Source organism: Schistocerca americana, chromosome 6, assembly GCF_021461395.2.
Source record: "Schistocerca americana isolate TAMUIC-IGC-003095 chromosome 6, iqSchAmer2.1, whole genome shotgun sequence".
NCBI classification, from domain to species: domain Eukaryota; kingdom Metazoa; phylum Arthropoda; class Insecta; order Orthoptera; family Acrididae; genus Schistocerca; species Schistocerca americana.
The window spans coordinates 230,873,290-230,887,923 of NC_060124.1; the positions used below are offsets into that span (position 1 = coordinate 230,873,290).

At 36.8% G+C, this 14,634-nt stretch overlaps 1 protein-coding gene and 1 pseudogene across 4 annotated transcripts in view; one reads left to right on the forward strand and one right to left on the reverse strand.

Moving 5' to 3' along the window:
* LOC124619412 overlaps positions 1 to 14,634 on the reverse strand; it is a 311,922-nt gene that overhangs the window by 60,956 nt on the left and 236,332 nt on the right. For 3 of the 4 annotated variants that reach the window (XM_047145774.1, XM_047145773.1, XM_047145772.1), the window contains exons 7-10: positions 10,834 to 10,911; positions 9,366 to 9,691; positions 6,611 to 6,709; positions 538 to 650 (exon numbers count right to left, since the gene is read on the reverse strand). In XM_047145774.1, coding sequence (XP_047001730.1) covers positions 538 to 650; positions 6,611 to 6,709; positions 9,366 to 9,691; positions 10,834 to 10,911 — 616 coding nt within the window. The remainder of the gene's footprint in view (positions 1 to 537; positions 651 to 6,610; positions 6,710 to 9,365; positions 9,692 to 10,833; positions 10,912 to 14,634) is intronic. The other variant, XM_047145775.1, reaches the window with a different exon arrangement.
* Positions 11,393 to 11,510, forward strand: LOC124620479 (annotated as a pseudogene).

The following is a 14,634-nucleotide window of genomic DNA, read 5'->3' on the forward strand; positions in this document are numbered from 1 at the left end:
TGTGTATTTCTGATTAACTATCTACTATTTATCCAAGCTGACAGCTCTGAAAGAAAACTGAATGCACTTAAGTCTCCTTGTGAACAATAATAAAGCACTGGTTCTATTACTCAACCATGTGGCACATATAATTGTGTCATATCACAACTGTATACTCAGTATTTATGAGATGCAACACCTTTACTCAAAGATATGTCAAACATTAGTTATTCTCAGTCAATTTGTGTGATTTTATGACAATAATTTGGAAAAAAAGTGTCTCAGAAGTTTGTCCTACCTGTCTTAGTTCATAAAATTAGTACAGAAATAAATAATTACACATAAGTGAACAACTAACAACGTCCCCTGTGCACAATAGCACTGAAAGAGACATGAAAATTAAGACCATCCCATTACCAGAAACCCCATTCTTCAGATGAAAATTGTGAATTTTTCATTGTATGTATTATTTATGGGAACAGCACTGAATCATAAAATTTAAAGCGTACTGAATGTTATTATATACAGTTAACTTTATCTGTATGTGCACATTTTTACCATCTGGCTTTGGAGGCGTTTCAAGTCGGCAACCAGGCTGTGATGACAGTTGCTGCTCGGCTTCCAATTTCTTCAAAATTCTTTTTGGGTTCAAAATCCATAGCTGCTCTGGGCTGCAACATATGTGAAAATATTTGTCTTTCACTATGAAACTTTCATCAAAGAGTACAGATATTGCTTAAGCAAAAATTGTTTGATTCATCTTAATTAATTATTGTTATAAAATAATACATCTAAAATCTGCCATTGATAATGAAGAATGGATATATGATGCAACAAGCACTAATGAAAAAATTCAAGACTGAACAGTGATGAGGCATATTAAATATAAAGTTGCTTTTTTAGCTAAATAATTCAATTCATGTACCACTTGCAATAGAATTGAATTGATGGGATATTATACTAAAGGCTTTCAAGATGCATTGGATCATATAAAGTACTCAGGAAGTCTTAAATTCACAGGGTGACCGTGTGAAGTAAACCACGTAAGCACATGAGGCAGTCGTTAAGTTTTAACTGGCACTGCAAAAAATAAAGTTACATAGTTAATATTTTGTTCATTTGGAGGTACATGTCCACAGTCCCAGTACACACTAAAATCCCCTCGCCACAGTACTGCACCATGCAACAAGAAGAGTCAAAAGAAAATGGTACAGTCTATTGCTAAACTGAAGTATTGTTTGGCAAAACATTTTTGGAAGTAGTGGTAATGTTGCAGATGTGTCAAGTCAATTCAGACAACTTCTTTAGCAGGGAAAAAACAATTTCCAATCACTTTAGGTGTCAAAAAAATCAATGCAGAATTCAAAATAATTAATACATCTAAGATGTTGGTTTCTCAATCATCTTTTCTTCAATCGTAAGTAAATATTCTTGGAGCAATTCCTTTCACAGCAAAATTTCAAGTCCTGTAGTATTATTTTTCCACAGTAAAATTCTGTCATCAGTTGCAAATAAATTTTATTATGTTTTACCAGTTTTGACAAATATTTTAGCAGATGTCAATATCTTCTTCGTAGAAGCATAATGCCATGGCACATACAGAAATGTACAGACTGTACGTGATTATTTTAAGCACTGACTGGAAATTTACAGTAATTGAGTCATGCGAAAAAATATGGGTAATGCTCTTTTTCACAACAATCCCCACAACTGTATCATCATTTTGACGTTGCGCGCAGTATTGACGACCGCATCATCGGCCATTGACTTTGCGACAAAGAACAACATGAATATTACAGCACCTTGATTCACTTGCAGCAGTTTGAGCTGTCCTCCTAGGTTCTCGCCTAACCAAACTCTCTGAAAATGCCGCACATTCATAAATAAATGGCAAAATATTTGTGACAAGGAAGAATATGAATGCTAATGCTCCCCATTTCGCTTGCAGCAATTTAAGCTGCTCTCTTAGCTTTTTGCCTAACCTCATACTCATAAATCACCAAATACTTATTTCATTCTTTATCCTCAGATCAGACTGAATGTAAATAACATACAGGAGATTCCATGGTGACTCACTTTACATTTTGAAATCAGTGTTTTATTATGTTGATTTGTTACCAATCTATAAACCCATATTTTCTTTTGCAAATCATCATTATAAATCATGTTATTCAAGGAAAGATCTTGAAGTGTTGTTTAAGCAGGGAAGAGCGTTAAAATTAAAGAACAAGAATGTAATTTATGTTGTGAGTCTTGTTACAAATTTGGGACGTCCTATTCCTAATGTGCATTTTGGGTCAAAAGTGTCCTCAAGCTATTAGGAGTATGGATCAGGTTTTTATCATAGAAAATGCATATTACATTGGCATTCAAGTGACAGAGTTACAGATTTCTAAAAATATTTATACCATGAGAAATATTGTAATATATTGAAAAAGGTGCGTGACTCAACATTACTTGCTACTTCGTGTTGGAAAAACTTTTTCCCTGCAAGCAGAGAAATGAAAATATGACATTAATTGCCAAGTAAGATCAACTTAACATTAACATTTCACTTTTCAAACTCTACGAAAAATTATAAGAGCATGACACCTGGGAAAATGAACTTTAAATTCAATTAAAAGTCAGAGAACTGAAAATATCCTCTTGCATTGACAACACCAAGTGGATTACTTTTCTTTAAAATTTCATCACATTTTACAGGCCATTTCCAATAGTGACCAGCACACTGATTAAGTAAGAATTTCCAAAAACTGCACGTACTTCTACGGCATTGAATTTACCATCATATTCTACTTTGTACCAGTCTCCAATTTTCGCACTTTCTATAGTTTCTTCAGTATGATGATCTGCAGCAGCAAAATTCTTTGGAGACAGCAGATATGTTTGTAGTACTCCATTCTTGTAGTGAAACAAATGAATGCTTTTAATGTTTGGTACTGATGGTGCTGAAGAGAACATTTGAGCCAGATTAAGTTTCACATTGATTCCTTGAATTTCAACAATAGACACATGAAAAACCTGCCCAGTCGTGGTACTTGTGGCTACCTGAGCAAAAGTTGATGCATCACCTACTACGAATTTTCGCTTTTTTACTGCATTCCCCTATAGCCATTCCGCAACTGCACCAATTCCATCTACGACTCCTTTGCCATGGGATTTAGATCGGCTGAGCCCTTCGATCTTGAGCTGTAAAATCTGAATGTTATGGCTTAGGTGTCTGGTTGGTTGGTTCTGAGAAGAACATTATGAAATGATTGTAACTGAGGTACAGCAGCAGTAATATATTCGTTTTTAAATTGTGAGGCAGGCCCATCTGGCCAAACTGAAACCAGCCTCACACTTTCAGGTACAGTTGACAGTACCTTGCTAATGTAAGCAACTGCAGCACTCGAGTCATGGCTTTATGCAGAGCACTATGTGACTTATATGGTGACAAACATGCTTTACTAGGTTGCTGATCTTGCATCGTATGTTGCCTATGTTTTCTAACTCTCTCCCTATTTTTACCTCTTCTTTCTTCTAATATTAGTCCTTGCTTATGTTTAACTGTAGAAATTTTAGTTACTGCTTCTGCTGGCTTAGTTGAGCTGCTTCCAGATGCTGCTTCTTAAATTATTCATATTTTCCTTCACTCTTTCACTTGTCCCTCCTCTTACTCTGTCTTTCTGCTGCTGCTAACACCACCCTATTCTTCTAATCTTAAAATAATACAACCTTGACTCAGATTACATGACTCACATTACACATTTAATTTTCTGTTTTTACAATATTGGTTGATATTGGGAAATTTTTAGTAGTGATATTAGTTACACATTCACACCAAGAAGTAAAATACCTAACAAGATAAAGTTCTCAAATCTTTCTATTGGTATAAAAACTTAATTACATGAAAGTGACTCATGTTACATGAAGTTCATGCTGTGTATTACATTGTTTACCCCAACCTATAACTTAGTTACTTCAGTTTTATACTCTTTATGCAATACATTAGGGTATGTAACAGTAATACAAATACCTGCCAATTAGTCAAAATGAAGGTCCAAAGTCTCTAATAATTCACACTCTTATCAGACGAAACACATATGGCGTTATAAAAATGGCTACAAATTACGAGGGAAAGCAATAATGGGCCACAACCCATTGTTGCCATACAGTACAGCCTTTTCAAAAAAATTATAAAAGTACAAGATTTTAAACTTTTAAATATCATAAGTGTGTCCTACTTTACATGGAATATCCCATACTTGTATTACATTCATAAGAAAGTGACAGAACTCATTAACAATGCTAACACAGAAAAAAAAGAAAAAAGGAATGTAACGGGATGCAAACCAAAAACTTTCAACTACAGAAACCACAATTTTATTCATTAATTACTTAATCAGACAATTTTAACTTTGGTGTTAGTTATCATATTCTGTCTTTAAGGCTGGTATTATTGATGCATATTAAATAACATATACTGATAGTGGTGATGTGTTTCTGTTATATTGAAACGGCAGAGTGCAAATTGTAAAGCAAGTGTGTTTCATTCTTAATTTGTAAATTATTGTTGAGATCATCTCACTCCTAAGAGAGCACTCTTATATGAAGGCATTAACTGATGATAAATCATTATGTCATTACATGACATTTTATTATAGCAATAATTTTAACAAATCATTCCAAGAATGATGTGGTTATGTAAATCTGCAGTACACGCACATGAAATCTTGTGAGAGGCCCTTACTAAATGTTAACATAATTTGATAGCTGATACCCGATCATGCAGTCATTGATATTGTGTGCGACATCAAAATGACATCACATCTGTGGGAGTTATTGTGAAATGAGTGTTACTCTAATATATATATATATATATATATATAAAAAAATAGAGTGAAACATTCCACGCGGGGAAAATACATCTAAAAACAAAGATGATGTGACTCACCAAACGAAAGTGCTGGCACGTCGATAGACATACAAACTATATATATATATATATATATATATATATATATATGTCTAAAAAGAAAGATGATGAAACTTACCAAACAAAAGCGCTGGCAGGTCGATAGACACACAAACAAACACAAACATACACACAAAATTCTAGCTTTCGCAACCAATGGTTGCCTCGTCAGGAAAGAGGGAAGGAGAAGGAAAGACAAAAGGATATATATATATATATATATATATATATATATATTGGCAAAACTTAGTTACCTTCACTGCAACCAGCATTCTTAAAATATGCCATTCCTTTTCTTAAAAGTTTCAGTCTGCCTTGATATCCATAAAACTCAATACCAATTTGTTTTTCATTCGCATCTACGTTTACATCATTCTCAGCAAGCCACATTTCCATGTGTAACAGAAGAAATGTCTGGTACCACTAATAACCCCCCCCCCCCCCCCCCCCCAACCCTGTTCCACTCACAAATGGCGCATGGGAAGAATGACTGTTGGCAAGGCTCTGTATTAGATCTAATTTCTCAAATTTTCTTGTCATCATTATTTCGCAATATATGTGCGGGAGGAAGTACTATGCATGATAGCAGTTGCTAAAATGTTGCTTATACAAATAATAATTTTGAGCTGCTAATATCATACACGATTATGATGATGATGATAATTTTTTAAAGTGCAAGAACGTAAACAACTAGAAAGTTAACCACTGAATGCTAATCCACAACCTAGGAAGAAGGCTGATAAGGAAAACTTCTGTGTGGCAAATGGTAAAACAGTCTATCCCCCTCTGAATCTTTTTCTAACCCGCCATGCTCTAATACAACAACAATAATAATAATAATAAAACAGGAATGAAGACTATCTTTGATAGAGGAGAAGCATTTATATGATAATCAGCCAGCTGGTGAAGTACTGGCACATATAAATTAAAAAAAAAGAAAGAAATTAAAAATTTGGCACCAAATGACTATATTCCACAGCTTTTGCAGCTGTTCCTTCATTAGGAGAAAACCTTAAATAATTAATTTAGTCAGTTTCAAAATGGTGGTCATAATTTAGAGCCTCATGTTGCATTTAAACACCACCATTGTTAAAATTTTTATCTCAGTCCCAGAACAGAAGGATTTATAAATATATTTGCAAAGAAACATTACTGATATCTGTCTGAATATTTAACCAGAAATATGAAAGACCGAAGTTGTTATTGTCTTCAGAGATTAAAGATGTCTTTTACTGTTTCCATGCCAATCACAGCTCTGAATAGTTTCTCAGAGATGAGTACTGGTGCTAACAGATGTGTAATTTCAAGTTTTTCTTGAGTATTTTTTTTTGAAACTCAAATTAAAATCTCCCAATATAGCCAAGAAGTTATCAACAAATATATATGTAACTTCACTAAAATATTTGGTTTATAAATTAAATTTAATTCCTAGGACTGCAGAATTGCATAATTACAAGGTGGAAAACATACCCTCAAGCTTCTGAAATATTGATGTAACCAGTAACTTTACAAATAAAATATCAATAAATCTCTCATACTTGCTTCAATAAAAAGAAACTGCAAACTTTAATCACATCACTGACTTTAATACAATATCTTCATAAATATAAGGGATGATGGTGGCATTAAATGAGTATATAATAAAAAATCTGTAATGGGTATACTTCTAATTACCTCATGCAGTTCCACAAGACACACGGAAACCAGAGTGCCACGCCTATCTCCACAACTCTGAAGACAATGTCGTGCCAGTTGCGGCTTACAAGTGGAACCCTGTAAAATTAATTTTGATATTGTAGACATCTAAACTAAGAAAAGCTTGGATGTTACATGCTGCACAGAAAATAACAAGTTGCATCATTAAGTCAATTTCAGAGGCATGATACCTACAGCATGTAGCAGGGCATGCTGCACAGAAACTATCAAGTTGCATCATTAAGTCCATTTCAGAGACATGATACCTACAACATGTATACCTACAGTTGGGTGTAGAAAGCTTCTACCAGACTGACTGTATGCAATTTATTCACTGCTGTTACAGGTGGAGGATACGAATGATTTGAGTTTCAAAAAGAGTCTTCAGGCACAGCGGTTATTATCTGAAAGCCAGCACAATCTGTGAACTTTTAAGATGCCTGAACTGCCACTCTCTTGGAAAACCACCATAAAAATAACTTAATGTGCTGTGGTCTTGTGCAAGTCTTACGCACTGACACCAATTCGTCAGCAGCTTGCAGATCAATTTTTTTACTCATTTATCCAAGGCACTTGTCATTTGTACTTGGAAGTCTGCGTGGATCCCATTCCAGAGAAAAAACTCTGAGGTGGTCACTGAGAATGATAACCAGGAAATCAGCCATAACAGCCAGATGTGCCAACGGCACCAAGAATTGTGACGCACAGTGACCAGACTATAAACGACAGTATCCAAATAAATATTGGCAGCCATATTTTTCTCTACCACAAAACTTTGTAAATATCCACTGCAGACTGTACCCATCCTGCTGGTCACCTGAACAGTAAAGGCTTGCATTTGTACAGTACTGTGGACAATTAGTGATTGGTGATGCATTGCTTTCTATTACAAGCCATGTATTTTGCATTTTAAGACAGAAGGACATTGTTTTTTCAAGTGACAGACAATGGAAATCCATACATCTTAAAAGTTTGTAACAAGAACATGGGCAGTGCGAACAAATGTTATGCTTTGACAAAACTATTCAAGACATAATTCATGTAGAAGGTATGCTAAATTGATCTGACTACCAATCCATACTCATTCAGAGATGCCATTCACGCATACCTGATGATAGGCTCTTAAAGCAAGATAATGTGCCTTACTACACAGCTAATAACAAATGGCCTCCAGAATCCTAACATCTTAATCCATATGAAAACTTGTGGGACCACGTTCACCATGGAAGAGCTCTCACACATGTCCTTACACGGCAGTGGTAAGCAAGGCTGGCACTATGGCTTGAGATACCTGTGCAGGCGTATTAGCACCAGACTACATTCCAGTTTACACAGGTGAAAGAGCACTGCAAACGTAGCTGGCAGGTTGCCATGATTATGTTAGTTGAGTACCAAAGAACTAAATCAGAGAAGAGTAGTGTAATGTAACACTAGGTACAATTATTCCAGTTCAAGTGAAAGATATTATACACACATTTCTCTTTTTGCTTATTGCCCCTAATACTGAATCAAAAGAAATATTGTTTCTGGACACTGTATATGCTAATCTACCGTTAAACAATACTGTAATTCAGCAGCAGCCGTGGTGCTGTTTTGATCCTATCCCCTCCCTATCACTATTCATTTTGTTATAAGTACCCTATGTGGAAATCGGCACTGAATCAGTTCCTGGTGCATGGCCTCTGGGTCTTTCAATAGCCTCCACTCAAGGTACATTTCACCTAAGATTACATGAAAACTTCAATATTTGAGAATTATACTAAGAAACTTAGAAACCTGCCAAATTTTTTCGTTATGTTTTTGTTTTGCTGTTAGCTTCCTACCCTCAGAAAAGCTCTTCAGAGTGTGATGTTAGGATTGTTACAACACAGACAGCTACCATATTGTTGCGGAAGTTTGATTCAATGAGGACAGGAAAAATATGTTGGAAACATATGTTTAGGGTTCAAAATATTCCATCATTATTTTGATTTGATACAGGCAAAGATTGATTGATAGAACATTTTTTTTTTTTTTCGAAAGTGGACATAGTTAGTCAGTAAAGAGTATTAACAGTCCTTAATTCAGGTAGAGTGTGTTTGTGTGTGTGTGTGTGTGTGTGTGTGTGTGTGTGTGTGTTTTTAAAAAAACGACTTCTCTGTCCTTCAAATGGAAGATTAAAAAAAGTTTTATATTAGCAGGAGAGCTGGAAAGGGGTCAGGGTCACCATAGATGTATAGTATCAAAGAATCAGTCAAACTGAGTCTAACTTCCTCCATTTTTTTACAAAAACACCACAACTTCTATGATGATCTACAAATTGTTTAAGTGCAATGTCTGTAAATATTATCATCTGAAAATGAGCATGCTAAAAACTGAAAGCTAGCTTACAGGCAAAGCATTTGAACAAAAATTTCTGGTGGATGCTGATTTTTCCAGAATTTTTTCCAATTTACATTACACTGACAGCTGTCAGCACATCTACAATGGATGAAAAAATTTAACTATTTTCTTTTTATTACTACACGGTAGATTTAACTCAGGATGTTCAAAAGACAAAGTACAAACTGTCAGTTCAGTTTCCCTTGCCAGCAGTGCTGTCCAGGGTAAAGGGAGGATATTTTTTCATCATGAAGCAAACCAAAGCTCTTTGTCATTTCACTGGCACAGCTCCCAGTAAGCAATGAACAAAAGGAATGCAGATGGTAGAAATATATATACACATGCTTGTGAAGTGAATTTCAGGTGTACTCACTTTTTCTTCCACAATTCTGACAGTGTCTCACTGAAGAGGAAGCCTACAACAATGCTAAGCATGAGTGCTTGAGAGAGCAGGCCAATGCGTGACTGGTGCAGCTGTGAGATGTCCACTTTCTGCTGCAATGGCAGAGAGGGGCTAGAGGCAGCTGACAGGCGTGCGTCAGCATCCGCATCTGTGTCCGCAGAAGTGCTGGTGTTTCCGTCTGCATCCGCATCCACTAGCCGTGTAGATGCCGGCCCATCGCCTCGTTCTCCTGCAGGTGTTCGACTGGATGCTGCTATAGTTGTAACTTGCTCCCCACTCAGAAAGCCAGCGCGGAGCTGGAAAACAGTGAATAACAAATAAATTAGTTTTTTGTTTTGATTGTGGAACTATTACTAGTGACAATGGCAGAAGTTGTGAATAACTGCATTATTAATTCCAAAATATTTTTTTTTTGCTTGTGTTACACTGATTTTATAAATACTGGAAATAATATTATGTAACACTAAGCTGTTGTTCAGTTCATACTTTATTGTGCGACTGGTTTCAGTCAAATATCATTTTCCAGCATTTGTTTTCTTATTTGTTGGTACCTAAGGATAAAATTTCATACTTGGTTCAGCAAATTCTAAAATATTTTTTGTTTACTGTGTTGCACAGTTTTTTATAAATTGCAAAGCTTGCTGGAAATTGGTCTTTGACAAAGAGCAATCATACAGTAAAGAACAAACAAAACAGCACCTTAAAATGTTACATAATGTTATTTCTTCAATTTTGTTTCCACCTCCCATTCCCAATTCATTTTTAATTCATTTTTATTTCTTACTCTGGCCCTTCTACCAACTCTACTCTGAAGATGCTACAATGTTAACCAAATGTATGATCTTTGACCTTCTATTCTTTCAAACTCCTCAACTCCTCGTTTCATCTTTGTTTTCTTTTCTCCTCACAATAGATGGATTCCTCTCAATGTATTGACATAGTGAGGACCTGACTCCCCCACACACGCTCCATACCCCTCTTTCTCTTCCAAAGGAGGAATATTCCGTTATTTGGTGCTAAAACCTAGGGCTATTATTTTTTACTTTGAACATTTCTATCAGCGGTACTGGCCTCCCGAAGATTAATATTGTCCAGCCAATTTCTCCCCTTGTAATTTTAATAGTTTCCTCGATCGGACTCTCCATTTGGTACAAGTAATTTAAAACAATGAAGCTTTTAAAGCTAAGGTGGTAAAAAATTTATGAATAAAGAGAATTCATTTAAAAATTTGTTAATAATCATGTTCTCATGTTTATGAATGGGAAGTTAAAAACAAACAGCCTAAACATTTAGAGGTTTGGCACAAATTGCTGCAATAAGAGTCAAATAAATAGAACAACTCGTGAACAAATTCTGGAAAGGACACTTAGACTATTCCATAGCACACAGGTTTGACAGACATGAGAGAGACAGTGTACATCGTTGCCTCAACACTTACCTCGAACGACTCCACTGGTTGTGTTTTTGCGTTTGCCTCATCGTTGTTTAAAGTATTGTATCTTGCTAACACACCCCTCTGCAACACCAACATCAACACTTTTCAGTCTTGTCTTGGGATAACAGTTACTTTAACCATTACAAAAGAATTTACAAGTACAATCAATGAGGTATTTCTGTATGCTACCTTCAATTAATCTCCAAATTAATAATAAATATGTATAATATATATGCATACACACCAATCCACGAATACCATCTAGCTAATGACAATATACCCAAGACAGAACCAAAAGCCAAGATGTTTGCATTGCAGCAATAAAGCAACACACAATTACAACTGCATTACTTTACGTAAGGAGTGACTATTGTGCTGAACAAAAGCCAAGTAGCATAAATCAGCATAATTATCATAATAATAACAATAATAATAATAATAATAATAATAATAATAATCTTCTACAAGTAAGTCAACGCACTGTAATTATTAACTAGTCACAGCTGTTTAATTTTGCGAGTCATAAAACATTATTTTATTTCTGTTTCTATATCTACATCTGGGCAATGGCCTCGCTGCAGTGGATACACCGGTTCCCATCAGATCACCGAAGTTAAGCGCTGTCGGGTGTGGCCAGCACCCGGATGGGTGACCATCTGGGCCGCCATGCGCTGTTGCCATTTTTCGAGCTGCACTCAGCCTTGTGATGCCAATTGAGGAGCTACTCGACTGAATAGTAGCAGCTCCGGTCAAAGAAAACCATCATATTGACCGGGAGAGTGGAGTGCTGACTACATGCTCCTCCTATCCACAGGCTCAGGATGACACGGTGGTCAGATGGTCCCGATGGGCCATTTGTGACCTGCAGACGGAGTGCTTAAATATCTACATCTAGATCCATACTTCACAAGCCAAAATATGATACAATGCAAATTTGAAACTGCTATCAGCTGCAATGGGACATTAAGCAAAATCAGCAGCGATGAGCAAAAATGTGTACCGGACCCAGAGTCACACTTGGGATCTCCTGCTTACTAGGCAGGTGTAGCAACCACTGCGTCATCCGGGACACAGCATTATCGCAACTGCACAGACCATCTTGGTACGCCTCACGGCCGATCCACACTCCCACCGAGTGCCACCTATCTACAGTCCCTGTTCATTATACTCCTGCTCACAACTCACAGATTCCAACAAGAGATCGGAAATGTTTGATGAATTCGCAAGGGATCCATTGTCCAGCTAGGTTAGCAATTATATGAAGTTGTGGTGTCTTCTGGAAAGAACAGACAGCACGCAAAATCCGCAGCTGTGAAACACTATATGTAAATTGAAGGGGATCATTGCTATCAGCTGCAGACACCATGTAATCACATAATCACTAAGCCTAACTATGCAATGGATCCCTTCTTCTGTGTGAATGCAAAAATACATCTGTCCTCCTGTTGGAATCTCTGAGTAGCGAACAGGAGTAAAATTGACAGGGACCGCAGATGGGTGGCGCTCTGTGGAAGTGTGAATCGGTTGCGAGGCGTACCAAGATAGTCCGTGCAGTTGCGATAGTGCTGTGTCCCAGATGTGCAGTGCTTACCGCACTTGCCTGGAAAGCAGGAGATCCCAGTTTTGAATTCCTGGACTGGTACACCTTTTCACTCATCGCCACTGACTCTGCTTAATGTCCTGTTGCAGCTGATAGCAGTGATCACCCTTTAATTTATATATAATGTTTCACAGCTGTAGATTCTGTATGGTGTCTGTTCCTCGAGGCAGACATCATTCATTTATATATATAATACAAAGCGAATGATACCTTGCATTACTACCAGTCATTCCTTCCCCTTTTCAGTAAAAATGGAGCAGAGAAAAATAACTATCTATAAGCCTCCATAAAAGCCCTAATGTCTCTCATCTTGTTTTCATGGTCCTTCAGTGTGGTAGTAGAATCATTTTGCAGTCAACCATAAATGCCAGTGCTCTAAATTTTCTCAACAGTGTTTCACAAAAAGATCATCATTTTCCCTCCATGAATTCCCATTTGGCTTCACGGAGCATTTCTGTAATAGTCACATGCTCATCAAACCTACCAGTAACAAATTCAGCAGCACTCATCTGAATTGCTTCGATGTCTTCCTTTACTCCTACTTGGTAGCGATTCCAAACCCTTTAGCAGTACTCAAGAATGGGTTACATTAGAGTTCTATACAGTCTCCCTTTATTGATGAGCTACAGTTTTCTAGAATTTTCCCAATAAACCAGTTTTCTAGAATTCTCCCAATAAACCAGTTTTCTAGAATTCTCCCAATAAACCAGTTTTCTAGAATTCTCCCAATAAACCAGTTTTCTAGAATTCTCCCAATAAACCACAGTCGAACATTCGCCTTCTCTAGCACTGACCTCACGTGCTCATTCCATTTCGTACTGCTTTGCAATGATATGTCTAGTTATTAATCAACAAGACTGTATAAAGCAGCACACCATTAATACTTATTTGAGCATTACAGGATTGTTTTTCCTACTCATCCACATTAACTTACATTTTTCTACATTTAGAGTGAGCTGCTATTCATCACACCAAACAGAAATTCTAAGATATCCAGTATCCCCCTACAGTCACACAACAACTCTTTCCTGACACTACAGTGTCGTCAACAAATAATCACAGATTGCTACCCACTCTATCCGCCGGATTATTTATGTATATTGAGAAGAAATGTGGTTCTCTCATACTTCCCCAGGACACACTTGACGATACCCTTGTCTGTGAAGAACAGTCACTGCCCATGACAACATACGAAGTTCTATTACTTAAGAAGTCTTTGAGCCACACACATATCTGATGTCCATTCATTATCTAAGTAGGAGTCTAACAACAGCTTATTTGTTCTTTTCAGCATGAAACATCACCCAGCCTTCTTGATGCCTTTATTAACTTTAATAACCATTGTCACAATGGCGACATCATGGTCATTAGTCCCTGTCTCTAAACTGACACTCATGGGAAGGGCAGGCCTGTCTGTAGTTAAACATCTGAAATATTTCCACTCCATGTGGGTTGCCTAACAAGCTACTCAAAACAGTTTTCGGAAAATGTGTTCAGAACTACCTCACAAGACTGTCTGTCCGTACCAAAGGGAATGAATTCATAGATATCTCAGTCTACATTCAGTAGATTAAAGTCACATCCAACTAATCTTATATGATTAAGGTAACATCACATGACTAAGCGTAGATTTTCTCTGAATGATTATACAACTGTTACGCCCAGTGGAATCAATATCCGATGGTTAACTTGAGTTCACTTGTCCCAGTTACTCACATCCACATAATGAGGCACTTAGACTCCTTTTTTGCCTCTATAGACACAACATTTTCCTTGACTACAATGAATACTGCCCCTCGTTTTGCATCTGTCCCATCTTTTCCACACACATTCCATGCCTTGTCAAATATTTCAGACCTTTCTACTTTTTGTTTCATCCAGCTCTCTGTTCCGAGCATAATGTGAGTGTGACACTGTTACTGGAGGGTGATAAATTAAGGAACTTTGTTACAAACACTTCAGCAATTTATGAATACATTTTGACAGCTGAAGTTTCTTCACTTTGTACATGATCTCATTTTTCTCCCTGTATATTGACTGGTGAACATTCATCAGAGGACTTCAGACTACCACCTAGCCTGGAGAAAAAAAGAAGAAGAAGAAGAAGATGAAGTAGAAGAAAAGAAAAGAAAAACTATGTGCACTCCACAAGCACAGTGCTATGTGAGTAGCTGGTTTCTTTGTCTAGTGCAACCTTGACCGAT